The 21,813-nt window shown below is 38.7% G+C and overlaps 1 protein-coding gene across 1 annotated transcript in view; it reads left to right on the top strand.

Annotated features, from left to right (window-relative positions):
* Positions 1–17,099, top strand: part of SLC10A1 (solute carrier family 10 member 1) — a 31,928-nt gene extending 14,829 nt beyond the window's left edge. The window contains exons 3-5 of the mRNA XM_021004836.2: positions 7,289–7,467; positions 9,308–9,504; positions 16,732–17,099. Of these exons, the coding sequence (XP_020860495.1) occupies positions 7,289–7,467; positions 9,308–9,504; positions 16,732–16,820 (465 nt within the window). The 3' untranslated portion in view covers positions 16,821–17,099. The remainder of the gene's footprint in view (positions 1–7,288; positions 7,468–9,307; positions 9,505–16,731) is intronic.
* Positions 17,100–21,813: the final 4,714 nt, after the last annotated feature.

Raw genomic sequence — 21,813 nt, 5'->3', positions numbered from 1 at the left:
AGAGGACAGATTAAGGGAGGCAGCAGTCAGAAACAAAACAGGCTTTTGAGGAGAGACAGGGGAGAGAGAGAGAGAGAGAGAGAGAGAGGGAGAGAGAGAGAGAGAGAGAGAGAGAGAGAGAGAGAGAGAGAGAGAGAGAGAGAGAGAGAAATAAACAAGAAAAATAGCATGGAGAACAGATTAAAACACAACTTTTTCATTTTATTTTTCTTGCTTTTCTTGCAACGTGGCTAATATGGAAATTTTTGCATAATTTCATACATATGATTGATATCACATTTCTTTCCTTCTCAATGGGTGCTACAGGGATAGGAGGGAGAGAGAGAATTCAGAACTCAAATTTTTTTTAAATGAATGTCAAAATAAGTAAATAATACATTTAAAGTAAAAAAAATATTAAGAGAATTCACTGGGGTAGCCAGGTGGTTCAGTGGATAGAGCTCCAGCCTTGGAGTCAGGAGGACCTGGGTTCAAATCTGGCCTCAGACACTTCACACTTACTAGCTGCGTGACTGTGGGCAATTCACTTAACCCCAATTGCCTCACCAAAAAGGAAAAGAGAGAAAGAGAGAGAGAGAGAAAGAGAGAGAGAGAGAAGAGAGAGGAGAGAGAGAGAGAGAGAGAGAGAGAGAGAGAGAGAGAGAGAATTCACTTCCTGGCAAAAAACAAACAGAAATTAGAGAAGGTATACATAGGAGAACATATACCTCCCTCCAAGGGGAGAGAAGGAACTCTCCCTTTTGGAGTGAGATAACTCAGCCCAACCAAGGGAGATAGTTCTGGATCTTACCCAAGAAAAGAATTTCTTGAGTCTCTAATGTAGCAAGCTGGGGGTAGAGACATGACAGAGACTGTCACTCACAGTGCTCATTCTTATCTCCCATGGCTTCTGCTCTCTCCCTCCCTTTGGATGAGAGGTGCTAGCTGGTCAAAGTCCAGGTGCCATTAGTCCATTGTGAGAGCAACAGCCATAGGGAACTTGGAGGAGAGAAATGCTGTTTGGGATTTCTGCCAGAACTAGCAGGCATTCATGGCCCTAATCCTGGCAACACCAAGATTATGTTGCATCTATATAGTATATGTATATATTGTCCCTTCTGAGAGGATATGAGCTCCTTGAATGCAGAAACTGATTCATTTCCTTTGTCTTTGTATCCTCAGAACCTGGCATAGTCCCTGGCATAAAGGGATAGGGACAGAGATTGGATTGGTGATTTCATTGGTATAGGGAATTTCTAGATAAGGAAACTTCCTTTGTCAATGCAGGTTGGCATCTTCTCAGCAATTTATAGTCTTAGACAGTTGTCTAGAGCACTGAGAAGGTAAATGACTTGACTGGAAGGGCAAGGAGGAAAGATTTAAAGTCAGATTTTCTCAGCTTCGAGGCCAGCTCTCTGTTCATTACACTACTTTGAAAATAAATATCTGTTGGTTGGTTGATATTCACAATATGACTGGAAACTACCTTTACGGAATCATTTCACATTTTTCCTTTTAAATTCACTCACATTGTTTTTTTATCTAAATAGTTTTTTTTTTTTTCACTTTAGACTCAAACACCAGAACTCAAATACAGAAAAGAGAAAAGAAAAAGAAACATATCATAAACTTAAATGTCAAAACTTAAACACAAAATAAGAAAAGAAAAAAAAAACATGTCATGTGCACAGCAGAACATAAGAAAAGATTTAAAATACATAGCAATAAATTTTCATTTCAAGAAAGCCTGTATGATAAATACTATACATTGTGTTGAGAGCAGCCCATCTTTTCTTTGCTTCCTTGTAAGTTTTCTTTTGTTCTATCACTGTGCACTTTTTACTTTGTTCTTTCACCCTCCTTTCCCTCACTCCCTCCAAAAGTCATAATTAAGTACCGGAGATATAGATATAGATATGTGTGTGTATATAAATATATACACATATACATATATACATACATAGGTACATATATAGACATATACTTTCCCTAAGAAATTCTACACCTGATCTTTGTATTTATGTTTGTGCATATCTCTTATTTCCTATCCCTCCTGACTCCTCTAGTTTACTTCTACCCACTACCTTACCCTCCTATTACTTAGCCTATTCCCCCTTCCCTCCCTTCCCCCCTCAACCAAGGATCCTTCCAATATCCTCCCATTCTCAAAAATCTAAATGTCCTTCTATACCTCCCTTTAACCTATTTTCTCACCCTCCCCTCTAAAGATCCCTCCCTTATCCTCTCATTCTCATTAATCTCAACACCCTTCTATACCCCCATTTAACCTATTTCCTCACCCTCCCCTCTAAAGATCCGTTCTTTGTCCTCTCCCTGCTCCCTATTCCCTTACCGTTTTATTTTTTCTGAATTTAGAAGACTTTTTCTAGATATATATGTATTGTTGTCTCTTGAACCCATTCCTGATAAAAGTTGCTAGAATAACCAGCCCTCTTCCCCCAATTAGTTCCTCTGCATTGCTTCTTCCTCTTGCACGTCATTTGTATAAGATAATTACTCTTTTTAACTGCTCCTAGATGGTTTTACATTTTAAAGTCATATCATACTCAGGTCTACCCCATCTTTCTTACAAACTACTCAACTGCTAATGACAATCTTAGACATAGGAGAGGAAGGGGCTAGCCTCTGACCTCAACTTCCTACTTCACTTCCTGACAGAAATTAAAGTTTTCCTTGGAGAAAGATGAGAGAAAAGACAAGAGATGTCTCTTCTCTTTCCTTTCAAGCCAAACAATGACACCCCCATTCTGCACTCAAGGGGACTATCCTCACTACAGTTAAATGCTCTTTTTTACATAACTGTCATTTCCTAATGCTCCCTTCCACCAATAGAATCCTCCCTTATAATAAAGAAGAATAATTAAGAAAAAAAAAGGCATGTTAGCCATATCAATATGTGTTTCTCCCCATCTCTCCTTTCCCCCCCACCCCAAGATGGTGGGCATTCTGAGTACCTGTTCCCCTAATGTGCCTTCTTTGCTATCACCCCCCCACACCTTATCCCCTTCCCCTTCTATTTTCCTGTAGGGCAGGATAGATTTCTATACCCCATTGCCTGCTCAGTTGCATGTAAAAACAATTTTTAACATTTGTTTTTAAAACTTTGGGTTCCAAATTCTCTCCCTCCCTTCCTTCCTCCCCACCCACCCTCCCACCTTCTATAGGAAGCTTTTCCTTATCCTTTTAATTCTAGTGCCTCCCCTCTTTATATTATTTCATATTTATTCTGTATATAGTGTATTTGTAGTGGCTTGTGTATTTGCTTGTTTTCTCCCTTGTTAGACAATGTGTTCCTTGAAAGCAAGGACTGTCTTTTACATTTGTATTGCCAGCATTTAGCACAATGCCTGACACATAGTAGGCACTTAATGTATATTAGCTGACTGATAATTGGTCATGAAGCATTCTTTACATTACAATGGTCTGTAAAGATGATTTGGAAGGGAGTTAATCAATGAATAGGTACTGCATGCTTTACAAAAATTGATTCCATTTGACCCTCAGACTTTTGCAGATAGGTCATCATGAGGTGAATGGCTCTGTTTGCCTTTACTAAGCATACAGACAGGAGTTGACTCCACCACTGTCAGATGTTTTTCATGTAAAAGCAGCTCAAAGAGGATGCCAAGAGATGTGTGGGTGGGCATCCAAGGTCAAAAATTGTTTTGCTGCTTTGGATGCTTAAAGTTTTAGATATTCTCCCTTCCCCTTCAAATGTGGCTGTTTGCAAAGGTAGCCAGCAAGATAGTTAATTCTATCCTCTTAGGAAAGCTGTGTCTGCCTGGGTTCTTTTAGAAAACAGAACAATTTTGATTTAGCATTAGCGACAGTGCAGGGATGCCCTAAAATGGGACCCAAGATGGCCATGATCTGTCAACTTGGAGAATTCATAAATACACAGATTATCAGTTCCACAAATCTTATTCAATTCAGGGATTTGGGATGGTGGCAGAAACTTCTGATTTCACATTGGGGCTAGCACATTGCAAAATTGTGATTTGTTATTTTTTTATTCTGAATTTCAAAACATACAAAAAGGATACTCCTACATATAAAGTAGAGCATTAATACCCACTCCAAAGAACAAATGAGCCTTTTTTGAAGGAGAAAATACAAGTTAACAACCACTTGAAAAATTGCTTACACTCTCTAACATTCAGAGAAATCAAGACATTACCTTATAGCCATCAAAGAGGCAAAAAAATCCAAACTCCAAAACAAATCAATCAAAAAACCTAAGAATAACCAAATTCAGTGTTGACAGGGCCATGAGGGAACAGGCACATTGCCAGTGGGATTTGCCCTGAGGCAAAAAAAAAAAAAGCAGAGCAACATGAAAAGATCAACATACAGGAGCTGCAAAATTGGTCATAACCTTTCACTCCATGATTCTGTTGATGGGACTAGAAGTTAAAATTGTTATATGGAAAATAGATGTTAATTGTAAAAAAAAAAGTATTCATACTTGCTTTACTTTTAATGGTGGAAAGCAAGGGGAAAACCTATATACTCAATGATTGAGAAATGCTTGAAGAAAATCTGGCATATCAATACATGCAATACTATTGTGCTTTCCTCTGCCCCACAAAGCAATACAAAGTCAAGACATTCATAAGCACAAAGGTAAAAAAGCAACAGGAAGTAGATACAGAATAAATTATTTTTAAAATGACAAAGTATTATATATATCCCCAGAGTCTATCCCAATGCCTGGCACATAGTTGGTACTTAATAAGTGCATATTAATTAATTTATTCAAACTCTGTCATATACATATATAGTCAGGGAAAACAACTTCCCACATTGATTCTGGTATGTTTGTTAAAAAAGCTAGTCTTACTATTTATAATCATGTTTTCTATGTTGGTTGTAGAAATGCCTGAAGCATCACTAGAAGGAAGGCAACAGAGGCATTGTAGCATAGTAGATAGTGGATAAAGTTCTATACTTGGAATCAGAAAGACCTCAGATCCTACCTCACACACTTAGCTGTGTGACCCTAGGAAAGTCCCTCAGATTTACCTACTAAACTATCTGTTGTTGTTAAGTCGTTTCAGTTGTGTCTGACTCTTTGAGACCTCATTTGGGGTTTTCTTGTAGAAGATACTAGAGTAGTTTGCCATTTCCTTTTCCAGCTCATTTTACAGATGAGGAATTGAGGGAAATAGGGTTAAGTGACTTGTCAAGGTTCTCTCTCTTTCTCCGTCTCTCTGTCTCTGTCCCTGTCTGTCTCTGTCTTTCACACACACACCCCCACACACGCAAGCATGCACACACACCCACGTCTGAGGCTGGATTTGAACTCATAAATATGAGTCTTCCTGATTTCAAGCCTAGTGCTCTATCTGCTGTGCCACCTAGCTGCCCTATTTGCTATACATGGTTATATTCACATTGATGGAAGAAGCTCCCCACACTGACATAGCCTCCTCATGGATGGAGGACACTCAAATATGCTGGTTTTTGTTGAAGGGGTTACTAAGAAATATGTTCTTTGTCCTTAAGAAGCTTCCTTTTAATGAGAAGCAGATGGAAAGTGTGCTGAACTGGGTTCACACCTCACCTCCAATATTTATTAGCTGTGTGACCTTGAGTAAATCTCTTAACCTCTTTCAGTCTCCGTCATTTCCTTGTCTGTCAAATGGAGATAATAAAAGCATCTATCACATAGAGTTATGATGAGTATCAAATGATATACTACATACAAAGTGAGGCACTCACGAAAACTATTATTCCTGGGAATGAAAATGGAAGAAGGAGAGGTGATTAAAATATGGCCTCTCAAAACTGCTGGGAAAACTGGAAAAGAAATATGGCAGAAACTAGGCATAGACCAAAATCTCACACCATATACCAAAAAAAAGTCAAAATGGGTTCATGATTTAGACATAAAGGCTGATACTAGAAGCAAACTGGGAGAGCAAGGAATAGTGTACCTATCAGATCTATGGAGAGCAGAAGAATTCATGACCAAACAGGAGACAGAGAATATTACAAAAAGCAAAATGAATAACTTTGATTACATTAAATTGAAAAGTTTTTGCACAAACAAAGCCAATGCAACTAAGATTAGAAGAAAGGTAGAAAATTGGGAAAGAATTTTTACAACCAGTTTCTCTGGTAAGGGCCTCATTTCTAAAATATATAGAGAATTAAGTCAAATTTATCAGAATACAAGTCATTCCCCAGTTGATAAATGGTGAAAGGATACAAACAGGCAGTTCTCAGATGAATAAATTAAAGCCATCTATAGTCATATGAAAAAATGCTCTAAATCACTATTGATTAGAGAAATGCAAATCAAAACAACTCTGAGGTACCACATCACACCTATCAGATTGGCCGACATGACAAAACAAGAAAATGATAAATGTTGGAGAAGATGTGGGAAAATTGGAACACTAATGCATTGTTGGTGGAGTTGTGAAATGATCCAACCATTTTGGAGAACAATTTGGAACTATGCCCAAAGGGCTATAAAAATGTGCATACCCTTTGACCCAGCAATAGCACTTCTAGGGCTATATCCCAAAGAAATACAAATGGGAAAAGGACCCACATGTACAAAAATATTTACAGCAGCTCTTTTTGTGGTGGCAAAGAATTGGAAATTGAGGGGATGCCCATCAATTGGGGAATGGCTGAGCAAGTTGTGGTATATGAATGTAATGGAATACTATTGTGCTATAATGATGAACAGGCTGACTTCAGAAAAACCTGGAAAGACTTGTATGGTCTGATGCTGAGTGAAGTGAGCAGCACCAAGAGAATTTGTACACAATAACAGCCACATTGTGTGATGACTAATATTGATAAACTTAACCCTTCCCAGCAATACAAGGATCTAAGACATCTCCAGAGGCCTCATGATGGAAAATGTTATGCACATCCAAAGAAAAAATTATGGAATTTGAATGCAGATTGAAGCATACTATTTGCTATTTTTTTTCTCTTCTGTTGAGTTTTATTTCCTCTTTCTGGTGGTTCCTCCTATTGGGTCTAATTTTTACTTACAACATCACTAATGTGAAAATATGTTTAATAAGAATGTATACATACAGCCTATATCCGATTGTGCACCATCTTGGGGAGGTTGGTGGGAGGAAGGGGGAGAAAAATTTTAAACTCAAAAGCATATGGAAGTGATTGTTGATAAATCAAAATAAATTAATTAATAATTAATAAAATATGGTCTTCCAATTTCGTTCAGGAATTGGGATTACTAAAGAATAGTCTCTTAAAAAAAGGTTTTTCTTTTTTTTTCTTTTCCCATTATCCTCACTTTCAGGGGGGAATGATCATAATGCTTATTTTATCAGTGGGCGTTGCTGCCCTTGCTGCCATTAACATTGGCCGAAGCATCATGTTTGTCATGACATTTCGTCTCCTGACTATCTCTGCTTTGATGCCTTTCATTGGCTTCACCCTGGGTTATATCCTCTCAGCCATCTTACGCCTCAATGGAAGGTAGGTGTGACTTTGGTTTCTATCTCCCAACACAGTCCTACTTTTTCCCATTTCTAGTTTGTTTCAGGAGTAACTAGAAAATCTCTGCATTTTTCCAAGCTATGTGGGCAGTGGATTCTTGGTGATGCCTCTCATGCAATGTTGTAGGGGCTTCTTTATATTGTGGGAAGTGTTGGGTTTCTGAAGGTGACGGCCCTAGACAAGAGCTACTCACAAAGTGATTTCTATAGGTTCTATCTTCTCCCATGCACTTCTATTCAACAACAAACATTTATTAAGGATTCAGTGCCCATCTTCAAGGAAATCACAGTCTAGTAGAAGAAATAAGACATGTATATAGAAAAAAGCCATAATATTAATATACAATATGATTGTATATGAAAGTTATAAATAGAGATTACTTATAGCTGGAGGTAGGTGTATGTGAATCAAAAAGAATTTTTTATGAAGAATTTGGTTTGTAAAGGATGAAAAGGAAGTATTTCAACAGACAGAGATGGTGGGTAGTAGAGTATATTCCAAGAGTGAACAAAGAAAATGAGGTAGGAAAGTTTAGGGAAGGGTAGTTCAGTTTAACTAGAGCATTAAAGAGAATAATGGGAAATAAAACTAAAAGATGTCATGGAATCTCAGAGCTGAAAAGGACCCCAGAGGCCATGAAGTCTAGCCTGACCTAAACTACAACATACCTGTAAATGGTCATTGAACTTTTGCTTGAAGAGCTAAAATAAGAATAAACTCACTATACCTCCAGTTCTGCCCTCTCTGCCCAAGTATAACATAAGTAATTCCTTCCACATGACCGCTCTTAAAATACAGGCATAATATGGTCCCTTTCCCCACCCTCAGCCAATATTCTTATCTCCAGGCTGAACACGTGAGGATCAGTTTGTCCTCATATGGCATGCTGTTCTTCAACTTATCCATGTTCTTTCTAAAATCTAGCCCCCAAAACTGAATCAGTTCAGTCAGTTCAATTGTTTTTTAGTTGTGTCTAATTCTTGTGACCCTATTTGGGGTTTTCTTGGTAAAGATACTGGAGGGGTTTACCATTTCCTTCTCCAGCTCATTTTACAGATGAGGAAACTGAGGCAAACAGGGCTAAGTGACTTACCCAGGGTAATATGGCTAGTAAGTGTCTGAGGTCAGATTTGAACGCAGGAACATGTATCTTCCTGACTCCAGGCCCTGCACCCTATCTACTGCACTGCATAACTGCCTGAATAGCATATTCTAAATGTAGTCTGACCGTGGATAGAAGAGCACATTGGGCATATAACTTCCCTAATCCAGAACACAATGGCTACAATCATTTTAGCTTTTTGGGTTGCATTGGAAGTCCCTTAAAAAAAAGCCCAGGTTTTTCAGACAATTTGATGTGAAGTCTATTTTTAAAAATCAGTAAAATTTTGAGATGAAAATTTTATTTTTGTAAAAATATAAATTTTAGTAAAATTTTAAAATATGTTTCATAAGGAGAAGTCATCTCTATGAAATTTTATCTTATTAGATTTAATCTATTATCCTAGCCTTTAAAGATGTTTTTGCATTTGTCTGTCATCCAATGTGATGAATCCACTTCTTCTGGCTTGGTGTCATTGCAAATTGAGTAAGCATGCCATCTCTGTTTTTATGCAAGTCATTAATAATAAATCTTAAACACAAGGCCAACCATAGTGACAGGAAACCATAAATGACCACTCAGGTACAAACGAGATGCTTATTTTACATCCATCAGTTTGTCTAACACCATTCGATTCCTTTTGGTCTCGTGAGGAAGGAAGGAAAAGATAACAGTGGTAATTAATTCTCCTGAAGCTGCTTTTATGTGTCTACACAGATGCAGACGCACCGTCAGCATGGAGACTGGATGCCAGAATGTTCAGCTATGCTCTGCCATCCTCAATATGACCTTTCCTCCAGAAGTAATTGGACCTCTCTTCTTTTTTCCTCTCCTCTACATGATTTTCCAGCTTGGGGAAGGGCTCCTTCTTATTGCCATCTTTAGATGCTACAATAAAATCAGGACTCCCAAGGGTAAGTGCTGAAACACTATCTCATAAACTCTGTGACCATTTAGTCAGACCTGCAATGGATAAAGTACTGAATGGCTCTCTTTTGGATGGGGCATTGATTCTTTCAAGCTACAGACTTCTATAAAGTGAGCCATTTATTTCCTTTTCAGCAAGATCTTATTGGTACTGGGGTTGGAATATGGGAACTGGAGTAATATATTCAACTGAAAGGCAACCTTCTGCCTGGGGTAAGTGTATCATGATATGTAGAAACCAGGACCTGGAGAAAAGGTAATTGTGACAAATAAACAAAACACATGGATGTGGAAAAATTGTGAGGCTGTAAGGAATAGGATGATAGGTTACTATTCAGACTATCTCTAATTAATTAAGACTGCAGGACAGCCAAAGCTCTGCTTGGACTTAACCTCTCTGGTCCTCAGTTGCCTTATCTGTAAAATGAGGAGACTGGACTAATTAGCCTTTAAGGCCCTTCTAGCTCTAATTTTGTGATCTTATGATCTAAACAAAAAAGAGATTCCTGATTCCTGAATTGTATACTGTACTAAGGAAAACTTTCAGTAGCTACAGGCCTGATATGTAGTGGACAAAACAGTAACTTCTTAGATTAAAATGTGTTTTTATGTACATGTATATATATGTATGTGTATATATATGTATATGTATATGTATTTTTTTTTAAACCAAAGTTCTAGTTATTAATGCTGGAGTAGTGACTTCTAAGCACACATTACAGCTACTTAAAGGAGCTCAAAGCACTTTATTGTCGTAAGGATTTTGTGATCTGAAAACTCCTTGAGATCATATAATCCAGGGGTTCTTAACCTTGGATCTGGACCGCCTTGCCAGCAAGCAGCCTTTCTGCCTGCACCAGAAACCATGCTCTAGAGCTTTCGTTCCTCTTTTTTCCACTTGGCCAATTCTGCTTTCTAAAGAGTTAATGTCATGCAATTATTTTATTGCTTTAACATTAATGTTATCTCAGTGCCAACATACTTTTAGAGATCAAATGATTTTTTAAAAGGTAATTGAAGTGATTTTGAAACTCTTCAAGAATTGTGGAATTTAGAGATACCTTGTTTTTTATGTGAGGACAAAAAGAAATAAAAGTAGATTTGAAAAGTGGATTTCAGAATTTTGAATGGGCATTGAAGGGTAGGTATATTATAATTTAATGAGTGAATTAATGACCAAAAGATGAATGAATGAATGAATAAATGAATGAATGGATGAAAAAATATTAAACTCTTACTATGTGCCAAGAACTGTGCTAAGTGCTGAAGATAAACACAAAAACAAAAACAGTCCCCTGTCCTTGAGGAAATTACATTGTAATGGGGGGAAAGCACACATAGGGAGTGGTGGCCAGGAAGGGGCACTTTGGTCCAGAATGTTACAGAGATAATGCGTGGGGCCATAAGAGAACAGAAGTTGATTAACATGCCCCCTTCCAGAAACAATAGCAGACTTGATTTGACCACAATTCTAGAACTGGAGTTGAGGCAGTGGGAGAGAAGTGTATGCATATGGCAGCAAGGCTCAAATGCTGTTGTTGATAAGATGACCAGATTCTGCCTGAAATAGTGGTGGGTTAAGGAAGTCACCAGTGAGGACAGCAGGACCTTGGAGCTTAAATTCCAGGGATGAGAGATTAAAACCTCTAGAGCACGGTTTCTGGTTCAGGCAGAAAGGCCGCTTGCTGGCAAGGCTGTCCAGAAGATAGCTGGAGAGTGAATGATGAGTGAAGGAAAAGATAAGCAAAAGAACAAAAACTTATATTTTTATGGTCAGCTTAAATAATCTTATAAACATTTATGGTCAGACGATGGTCTTGAAGTGTTTAATAACCAGAGGTATCTAAAGTCAGAGGGATCTACTAGAAGCTCCCTCAAGGTCCCTTCTAGACTGAGGACACTATGACATCTGTACCCTTTCTCACAGATGTGATTCATAGATTCATGGATTTAGAGCTGGAATGGATGTTGGATCTCCTCTTTTTACAAGTGAGGAAATTTAATTAAGTGACTTGCCCAGGGTCACATAGCTAGTGTCTGATGAGAGATTTGAATCCAGGTCTTCTTAACTCCAAATCCAGCACTCCATGTCTTTCGCCACTAAGTGGCAACATAAAACCTGATGCTAATAAAAAGTTTGTTAACAACTCTCGGTCACCCAGAAACCAATTAATCACACAATCTTCTTGAGGAGCCAAACGTAGACTCTTAGGTGCCACTGAACTCAGAAACAACTCTTGGGGACTCAAGATCAGAACCCCCTTAGGGATTTGATTTAAGGGAGATAGAATTAATGTTTGGATAATGTGTTCCAGACTGCTATTCCCTAGGGATGTCTTTGTTTCATAAATCATTCATTCAACACTATGGTTAGTACTAGAGATACTAAAGAGGAAAATGAAATAATCCCAGGGGGCAGAGCCAAGATGGTGGAGTAAAAGCAGTGACTTGCTGGAGCTCTCCCCCAAACCCCTCCAAATACCTGTAAAAAAATGGCTCTAAACAAATTCTAGAGCAGCAGAACTGCAAAAAGACAGAGTGAAACAAATCTCCAGCCTAAGACAACCTGGATGGTTGATCAGAAATGTATATCACATCAGGCTGGGAGAAGAGCTCTCAGTTCAGCGTGGGCAAGTAGGCCTCAGTGAACCTGGAGCAAGCCTCTAAGGACTGAACCATGAGCAGCTGTGGCGGTTTTCAGGCTTCTCAACCCATGAATGCCAAAGATAACCTAGAATGTCAGTGGGAAAGGTCTGTGTCTGTGGTGAGAGAGAAGCGTGACCCAGCCCTAGTCCCTGAGCTCAATCCTAGGGCGGTGGCTACCACTGTAGCTTCTGGCTCACAGACTGAAGGGGAATTGAGTGGCTAATCAGAGGGGGATTGCAGGGGTCTCTTTGCAGGGGCAGGATTCTCTTGCTTTGCCTGTGCTTGGATCTGGGTCACAGTTGTGAGTAGTGGTTCTGGGGTGAGGAGGAGCGCTGGCATGGTGGAGCTCATAGTGGCTGTGAAGAGAGAATCCTCCTCACGGTTCCAAGACAAAAAAGAGTGCTTGTGGTCACTCCTAGACCAGAGCACAGGCCAGGAAAGGAGTAAACACCTCGCCCTTGATCATAGCACCTTGGAAGAACTGAAAATTTACAGGTCCCTGGAAGTATCTCTGGAAACAGCTGCACAAAACCTCCAAAGCTTGGGATAGTACATTTTCCACACTGGAAGCAGACCCATACCTCAACAAAGTGTTTGTAATTCAAGTAATTGGCTGGGGTCGTGAGCAAGCTGCAAAAAGAGTTACACCATAGAATCTTACTTTGGTGACAAAGAAGATCAAAACATACAACCAGAAGAAGACAACAAAGTCAAAGCTCCTACATCCAAAGCCTCCAAGAAAAACATGAATTGGTCCCAGGCCATGGAAGAGCTCAAAAAGGATTTGAAAAGCAAGTAAGAGAAGTAGAGGAAAAACTGAGACTGATGCAAGAAAATCATGAAAAACAAGTCAATGGCTTGCTAAAGGAGACCCAAAAAAATACTGAAGAAAATAACACCTTAAAAAAATAGCCTAACCCAAATGGCAAAAGAAGTCCAAAAAGTCAATGAGGAGAAGAATGCCTTAAAGCAAAATTGGCCAAATGGAAAAGGAAGTCCAAAAGCTTACTGAAGAAAATACTTCCTTAAAAATTAGAATGAGCAATTGGAAGCTAGTGACTTTATGAGAAATCAAGACACTAAAAATGAATTTGAAAGAATGAAAAAATACAAAACAATGAGAAATATCTCATTGGAAAAACAACTGACCTGGAAAATAGATCCAGGGGAGAGAATTTAAAAATGTTTAGACTAGGGGCAGCTAGGTGGCACAGTGGATAGAGCACCGGCCCTGAATTCAGAAGGACCTGAGTTCAAATCCGGTCTCAGAGCAAACACTTGACACTTACTAGCTGTGTGACCCTGGGCAAGTCACTTAACCCCATTGCCTAGCCAAAAAAAAAATGTTTAGACTATCTGAAAGCCATGATCAAAACAAGAGCCTAGACATCATCTTTCAAGAAATTATCAAGGAAAACTGCCCAGATATTCTAGAACTAGGGGGCAAAATAGAAATTGAAAAAATCCACTGATCACGTCCTGAAAGAGATCCCCAAAGGAAAACTCCTAGGAATATTGTAGCCAAATTCCAGAGTTCCCAGGTCAAGGAGAAAATATTGCAAGCAGCCAGAAAGAAACGATTCAAGTATTGTGGAAACACAATCAGGATAACACAAGATTTAGCAGCTTCTACATTAGGGGACTGCAGGGCTTGGAATATAATGTTCCAGAAGGCAAAGCAGATAGGATTACAACCAAGAATCACAAGAATCATAAGAAAACTGAGTATACAACCAAGAATCCAGCAAAACTGAGTATAATCCTTCAGGGGAAAAAAAATGGACATTCAGTGAAATAGAGGACTTTCAAGCATTCTTGATGAAAAGACCAGAGCTGAATAGAAAATTTGACTTTCAAATACAAGACAAGTGGAGCATGAAGAGGTAAACAGGAAAGAGAAATCATGAGAGATTTATTAAGGTTGAACTGTTTACATTCCTACATGGAAAGATGATATTTGTAACTCATGAGTCCTTTGTCAGTATTAGAGTACTTGGATGGAAAAAAATTATATGTATGTATGTATGTATAGATAGAGAGATAGAGAGATAGAGAGATAGATAAATAGAGGGCACAGAGTGAGTTTGAGATGAAGGGGTGATATCTGGAGAATAAAATTAAGGAGTGAGAGGATTATGTTGGGAGGAGAAAGGGAGAGGTAGAATGTGGTAATTTATCTCACATAAAACAGACAAGAAAAGGCTTTTACAATGGAGGGGAAATGAAGAAAGGTGAGAGGGAATGACTGAATCTTATTCTCATAGGATTTGGCTTAAAGAGAGAATAACATATGCACTCAACTGGGTATGGAAATCTGTCTTACCCTACAGGAAAATAGGTGGGGAAGGGGACAAGAGAGCAGGAGGATGATAGAGGGGAGGGCAGATTGAGAGAGGGGGTAATCAGAAGCAAACACTTCTAAGGAGAGACAGGGTCAAAAGAGAGAATAGAATAAATCGGGGGCAGGATAGGATGAAGTGAAATATACTTTGTTTTTCACAACATGACTACTATGAAAGTGTTTTGCATGACTATACATGTATAACCTGTATCGAGTTGCTTGCCTTCTCAATGAGGGTGGGTAGGGAGGGAGGAAGGGAGAAAATTTAGAACCCAAAGTCTTAAAAAAAAAGTTTAAAAAAAATTGTTTTCACATGCAGCTGGGAAATAAGATATACAGGAAATGGGGTATAGAAATCTAATCACGCCCTACAGGAAAATTGAAGGGAAAGGGGATAAGAGAAGGGGGAGAGAGATAGAAGGGAGTGCAAATTAGGAGAAGGGGTATTCAGAATGCATGCCACCTTGGGGTGGAGTGTGGTAGCAGGGAGGGACGAGATGGGGAGAAAATTTGGAGCTCAAAATCTTGTGGAAGTAAATGTTGAAAACTTAAAATAAATAATTTTTTAAAAAAAGAAATAATCCCTGCTTTTCAAGGATTTTAGATTCAGGAAACGACATGTATACCATAACAAAATAATTACAAAATAACTTCATGGGGGAGGTGGTGGACTAAGGACTGCAAAAATCAGAATAGGATGCCTTTAGTCACTTGAGTTGAGGCTTGAAGGAAGCTAAATATTCTAAGAGAAATTCCAAGGTGAGGAAAGAGTATATTCTAGGCATAAGAGACAGCATGGAGACAAAGGATGGAATGTCCTGGATAGGAAACAGCAGGTAAATTAGTCTGTTTAGATCACTTAGTGCATGAAGAAGAGTAATGTGCAATCAAAACTTGGGAAGATAAGCTAGAGTCATGATATTAAGGCCTTATAGAGGAATTTATATTTTATCCTGATACAGAAGAGAGTCACTGGAGCTTCCTGAGCAGGGGATAGGACAGAGGTATCTATGTAGGCTGTGTTTTAGGAATATCAATTTTGAAATTGTATAGGGGATGGATTGGAATGAAGAAAGTCTGGATGTGGCTAAACAAATTAGGAGGGTATTGCAATAGTCCAGGTGAAAGGAAATGAGAAACTGAGCTAGAGTAATGGTCATGTAAACAGGGAAAAGGGGACACATAAAAACTGATCTCACAACACTAAACTGACAAGATTTCACAATTAATTGCCAAGTAAACAGAAGTGGAGGGAGTGCTATGAAGGAGAGGGAGAACTAAAAATGACTCCAAGACGGCAAACCTGAGGAGTGCGACAGGATAGGTGTAGCCCTTAACAGAAACAGAATAGTTAGAAAGAGGGCAAGGTTTGAGGGCAAATATACGTTCTGTTTTGGACATGTTAAATTGCAGATCCCTACTGGACATCTATTTGAAAAATTTCCGGTAGGTGAAGTTCACCTAGAGTTTGAGACTAGGATATAGCTCTCAGAGTTATCTGCATTGCTAAACCCATAGAAAGTGAGTTCACCAAGAGAAGAGAGAGAAAAGAAAACCTGAGACAGAGCCTAAGGAGAGACCCATGCATGGGGGTGGTGGTGGGACATGGATGATAATATAGGAAAGAAGACTGAGAAGGAGATGCCATGGAGGCAAAAGGGAAACAAAGAGAGAGTAGTGTCACAAAAACCCAGGAAGGAGAGATTATACAGGATATTGTTTTCCATGTCTTATGTTGTAGAGAAGTACAAAAGGATGTGAACTGAGAAAAGACAACAGATTTCAAAATTTAAAAAGATCACTCATAACCTTAGAAAGAGCAGATTCATTGGAGTAATGAGATGCAGATTCATACTTTTCTGGAACAATCTACACACACACACACACACACACACACACACACAAAAGGATCCTAAGGATGTAGTTGGAATTGACCTCCATCCTTCCTTCCCTTCTTGAAAGACCTTGAAAGGATATTGATGAACGAGAACTCATCTGTTGTCAGGCTTGGAAAGGTGTCTTTTATCTAGTAAGGCTGTCACAAACCATCTTGAGTTTCTAAAAATCAATTAAAGAGAGAGAAGAGGAGGTGGTACAGAATAGATTCTAAAGTGGACTGGTACATCCTGGGGTATGATTTCTCGCTGCTGACGTCTGCTAGCTCTACTACTTTTGGATAGACTTGTCTCATTTGCTGTCTTTGTTCTTCCTTTTATCCTCCCTATAGATAAAACAAAAATGATCTACACAGCTGTGAGTGACACTGCCAAAGAAGCAGACACAAGAACTCAAGACAACGGTACGAGTGTGGCCTAGACTCAGTCTACCTCACTAGCAACTGGATCTTATCTATAAAGGGCCATTCCCAGTGCCAGCAGCAAGGCTTGAAATACACAACAGAAAGAACAGCATTATCTGAATTACCAGGGCAAACTCTCCTGTGCCCTCTGTAAGCCATTCCAGCATTAACCACCCAAATGATCGTGGTACTCCTCTAGGTGTTATGGATGTCCATCTGAGCAACGTATTATAGCCAATACCAACCTGGAACTTTTTTTCTGGCCACATGCAAAAAATAAAATGAGACTAATGGAATTTGGTGAATTTATGTGCAGTAAGATATGAAGGGCTCAGTCTTAAAGTGTTTATTAGGAAAAATTGTACCTCGACTCTCATTTCAGTATAGTTTCTGTTGTCTTCCCTTCCTTTGCCTCAAAATTTCTAAATAGACATAATTTTGATGAGTTACCAGTTCCTTTTAAACACTTCAATGGAAAAAAAATTGGATATACTTTGTTTTAACACAATAGACGCATTCCAAAGACCCCTCCCAAAGCAACACCCCAAAGCAGATTCTGACAGTAAAGTCTCTTTCCATTTTAGCAGCTTACCACTAAATTGGTTTATATTTGACATGAGTTTTGTTGCCTTTCGTTTTTGTCTTCATCTACATTATTGTAGCCCCTGTTAAACATTTAGATTCATTTTCATAACCAACTCTAAAAATCAACTCTAAGGCACATTTGAATATTCTTAGGACAAGTGAGAAAAAGTCATAGGGGCCCAGGGAGATTGCAGATACCTTCCTAAGCTGTTCATTTTTAACTGGTTTTTTTTTTTTTTGGTTAGGCAATGGGGTTAAGTAACTTGCTCAGGGTCACACAGCTAGTAAGTGATGTGTGTCTGAGGCCACATTTGAACTCAGGTCCTCCTGAATTCAAGGCCGGTGCTCTATCCACTGCAGCCACTTAGCTGCCTCTTAAGTTGTTGATTTTTAACAGCAGCGTCTGGATATTCATAATAAAGAGGAATGTGAATGGTGCAGATGCAACTTAAACTTTGCGTCTATATTGTTATTACAAATTTTTTGGCGGCATTACCTGAGCCTTTTGAATCTAAAATACCGTTTAACTGTTTTTGTGTTAAAAGCAGGGATCAGTTTTCCTCTTCCACACATTGTACCCCATCATCCTGAGGAATTATAGGAGATTAATCCCGAGACCAGATATAGACATTTGTCCATTTGCTTTTCTCAGAGAAATGCAGAGCTTTGTGTGAAAGAAAAAATTGTGGTAACAAAAAATAACAAAACCAACTAAACTAAAGGTTTATGTGAGAATGGGAAGCAGAGATATGCAAGCAAGCTAAAACACCATTTTCTCCTAGGTGGCCTTTGCATATGAAACTTGAGATGGATAAGCAGCCTGATACCTTGTCCTTACTTGTCACAGCAATAACATTACGATAATGGAAATTAAAACAAAATTACATGCACAAATGTAACACTTAGTCCTCTACACAACTAAGGAATGCCAGCTTCTGGGACCTTGGGGAAACCAAATACTAAACAGGAGGGATGAAAACTTTATAATTAATAGAGGGTAGGAGTGAGAAAATAATTTTCTTATGGTAGCTTTGGTTCCACTTTCCTACTTGAAAAAATATTTTAATGGAAAATGTTATCCACATCCAAAGAAAGAACTACGGAGTTTGGATGCAGATCGAAGCATACTATTTGCTGTTTTTTTCTTCTGTTGTGTCTTGTTTCCTCTTTCTGGTAGTTCCTCCTATGGATTCTAATTCTTACTTACAACACCACTAACATGAAAATATGTTTAATAGGAATGTACATATATAGTCCATTGCACACCATCTTGGGGAGGGAGGTGGGGATGGAGTGGGAGAAAAATTTAAAACTCCAAAGCTTATGGAAGTGATTGTTGATGATTCAAAATGAATTGATTTTAAAAATATTTTAGGGAATTATTCCCATCTTGCCTCCCTCCACCCCTGCAAACTAAGAAAATTCACAAGTGCACCTTCCAAACTATGGCTAGTGACCATTCCCTTTCATTTTAAAAATGAAGCTATTATTATTAGATGACAAGCTTTTTTTGTATTAACCCCCAATGAAAAGTTTATAAAATTGTCACTGGAATTCCAGACATATAAACAAGTACCACTTTCTCATAAGAGAAATTTTTTATTGTCTTAAAATGTTATCATAGAATCATAGTGCTAGATAAGACCTAAGGAGCCATCTAGCCTAATTCTTTCATTTTACCTCCTAGAGGTCAAGTGATTTGCCCAAGGTCTAGACAACATGGGAAGAATGCTTATCTGATCAAATTTAACACAAAAAGAGCTAGTATTTACATTTCATCTACTATGTGCCAGGCATTGTATTAAGTGCTTTATAAATATTATCTCATTTTATTCTTACAACTACTCTGGTAGGCGTAGGTCCCATTATCCTCATTTTCCTCAGTTGAGGAAATTGAAGTAGACAGTGAGTGTCCTCTCCCTGCTCTCTCTTTCGCCAGGTCAAGAGAGCTAGTGTCTGAAACTGGATTTGAACTCAGGTCTTCCTAACTCTAGGTCACACCGTGTCAACAAAACTTTCTAATCTCCATGGCCATGTCAGTTGGGAAATAATGCTTAACTAATTGGAGACCTTACTTTTGATCTATGAGAAAGCAAATAAATGAAACACTAGTTGAAGGGCCAAGAGATATAAATGGATTTTTCTTCTCCAGGACTGTGAAGGGCTTTAAATGACAAAGCATCTTATATCTGACACTGGAGCATGTACTAGGGAGCCACTGGAGTTCACTGAGTAGGGGAGGTGATATAGTTAGATCTGCGCTTTAGGAAAATCACCTTCCTTTTGAAGCCATTGGAAACCATTTGGTGGATAGATTTTGGAAAGGGCAGATGAGGTGGGGATACCAATCAGAGACCATTTCAATAGTTCAGGGTGGTGCTTGTGCGAGTCAGAGGAAACGCTTAAGAGATGTGGAGAGGTAGAAACGATAAAACTTGGCCACTTTTGTGCAGCGAGCCAGGCGCTCACAGGGCTGTGTCCTCAACGATGATGGAAGTGATTAAAGCGCCAGCCATCCTTATAAGCTGAAAACATCCCACCTCTCTCACACATTTTATAGTGATCTTCTTACAAAATGTTAACAAATTCAAGAAATTCACCTAGCATTTATTAAATGGTTACAGGCAGTACTCAGTGCAACATACCTTGCTGTGCTGCTGATGAAACATGTAAGCAAGTAAATACAAGGTAGTGGGGGACGGAGAAATACAATGTACATACAAAGTAACTTCAGGAGATTGCTGATCAAAGAAAGCTAGTCAGTGGAGGACTCCAGTACCTGAACTGGATTTTAAAAGCAACTCTTAGGAAGTCAAGGTGAAAACGTATTTGCAGGGAAAGGGCCCACTTATACACCACGGTAGGGGTAAGAAAGAAATATGAGGGAAAAGTTAATGTCAACTCATTAAAGTGAAATATGAAATATGCTTGAAAAACCCTATCATGACAGGTTCTAAATTTCATGAGTTTTTCATTTTATCCTAAGAGCAACAGGGAGACAGTGAAGGTTCTTGAGAAGTGTTTTTTGAAAAACCAATTCATTTGTATGGATTCAGAGATTGGAGACGTCAACAAACTCAAGAATACATCATAACTACTAATTAAGCATTTATAAGTAGCTGTTAATCAGCAGAATGAGAAATGGAGAATATTTGCCAGTGACTGGTTGTGTCAAAACTACAGAACGGTCAAAAAAAATGCATGAGTCCACTGGACTAAGCAGTTGTTATCTGTTAAGTCTGAACATTTTACACAGCCAGTGAAAGGAACTGGGGGATGTGACAAGAGAACTGAGGCATGGGAACTCTGGCTGACAAAGTGAATTCAGGATAGCTTGAGGATGTAAATGAATATTTAAGGATGAGTGTGGATATTTGTTAAAGCAGGTGAGTAAAGAGCCAACAGATAAAACCTGAGAGCAAGACAAACTATGATTAAGACTGTAAACTCCCAAAGTAAACAGTTAAGAGACGGGATCAAAACCAGAAGGGCTCAGTAAGGCTCACTTAGTCAAAGACTGGGAAATAGAATTGAGGTATGGAATGTGGAAATAAGAGCTCATGAAAAGTGACTTTTTCATGGAGTATTGTTTGGAATAGTTTAAATCACAAGTTTCATCTTTTGATTCCACTGAGATTAGAGGACAAAGTTATTAGTGAACACAGGTATATTTTGTCAATACACCTGGGTTTTTTGGGGGGGGGGCAGGGGCTAGGTAGTTGGGTTAAATGACTTACCCAGGATCAGTGTTAAGCCTGAAGTCACATTTGAATTCAGGTCCTCCTGACTCTAGATCCAGTGCTCTAAGAACTGCACCACCTAGCTGCCCCTACACATTTTTTTTTAATATCAATTTTGTCAATTCCAAGGAATTGGCAGGGAAGATACTTGTTAAAAGCATAACTGCCAACAGGATGAACTGATCGGCCACTTGGGATTAACTGAAGTGACCCTAACAGCAAATACCAAGTCTGCTGGATAACCTTATCAGTTTACCATGAAATAAGCAGGATCAAGATCTGTATCTTAAGAACTTTTACTTAAGAAAATACTTGCCTACCAAATTTATGGAAACACATAAAAACGGTGTCCCAGAGATGTCAAAACAAGTAAAATGCAAAAAGTAGTTTATTGCTAAGTTATTCCTTCAAAAATAAAAAGGGACTTCAAAGGACCTCAAATTACTATCACTTGAACATGTGGAATTACACAAGCTTAAGAAATCATGTTCACACAAGTTCTATGATTTAAAAATAATTTGATCCAGGTATTTGGAAAACTTAATCCTGGCTTGGAGTGCTAAATGGGGTGACAAACATGGCTCAATCTGTGTGTTAGGCTCATTTTAGGCCTACTACATATGCTGATACTGAAGATAACATCCCGTTTTCCCCAAAGGAGTTTACATTCCAAGGCAAAAACAAA

Source organism: Phascolarctos cinereus, unplaced genomic scaffold (assembly GCF_003287225.1).
Source record: "Phascolarctos cinereus isolate Bilbo 61053 unplaced genomic scaffold, phaCin_HiC Scaffold_3;HRSCAF=262, whole genome shotgun sequence".
Lineage (NCBI taxonomy): Eukaryota > Metazoa > Chordata > Mammalia > Diprotodontia > Phascolarctidae > Phascolarctos > Phascolarctos cinereus.
This window is presented reverse-complemented; position numbering and strand designations above follow the sequence as displayed.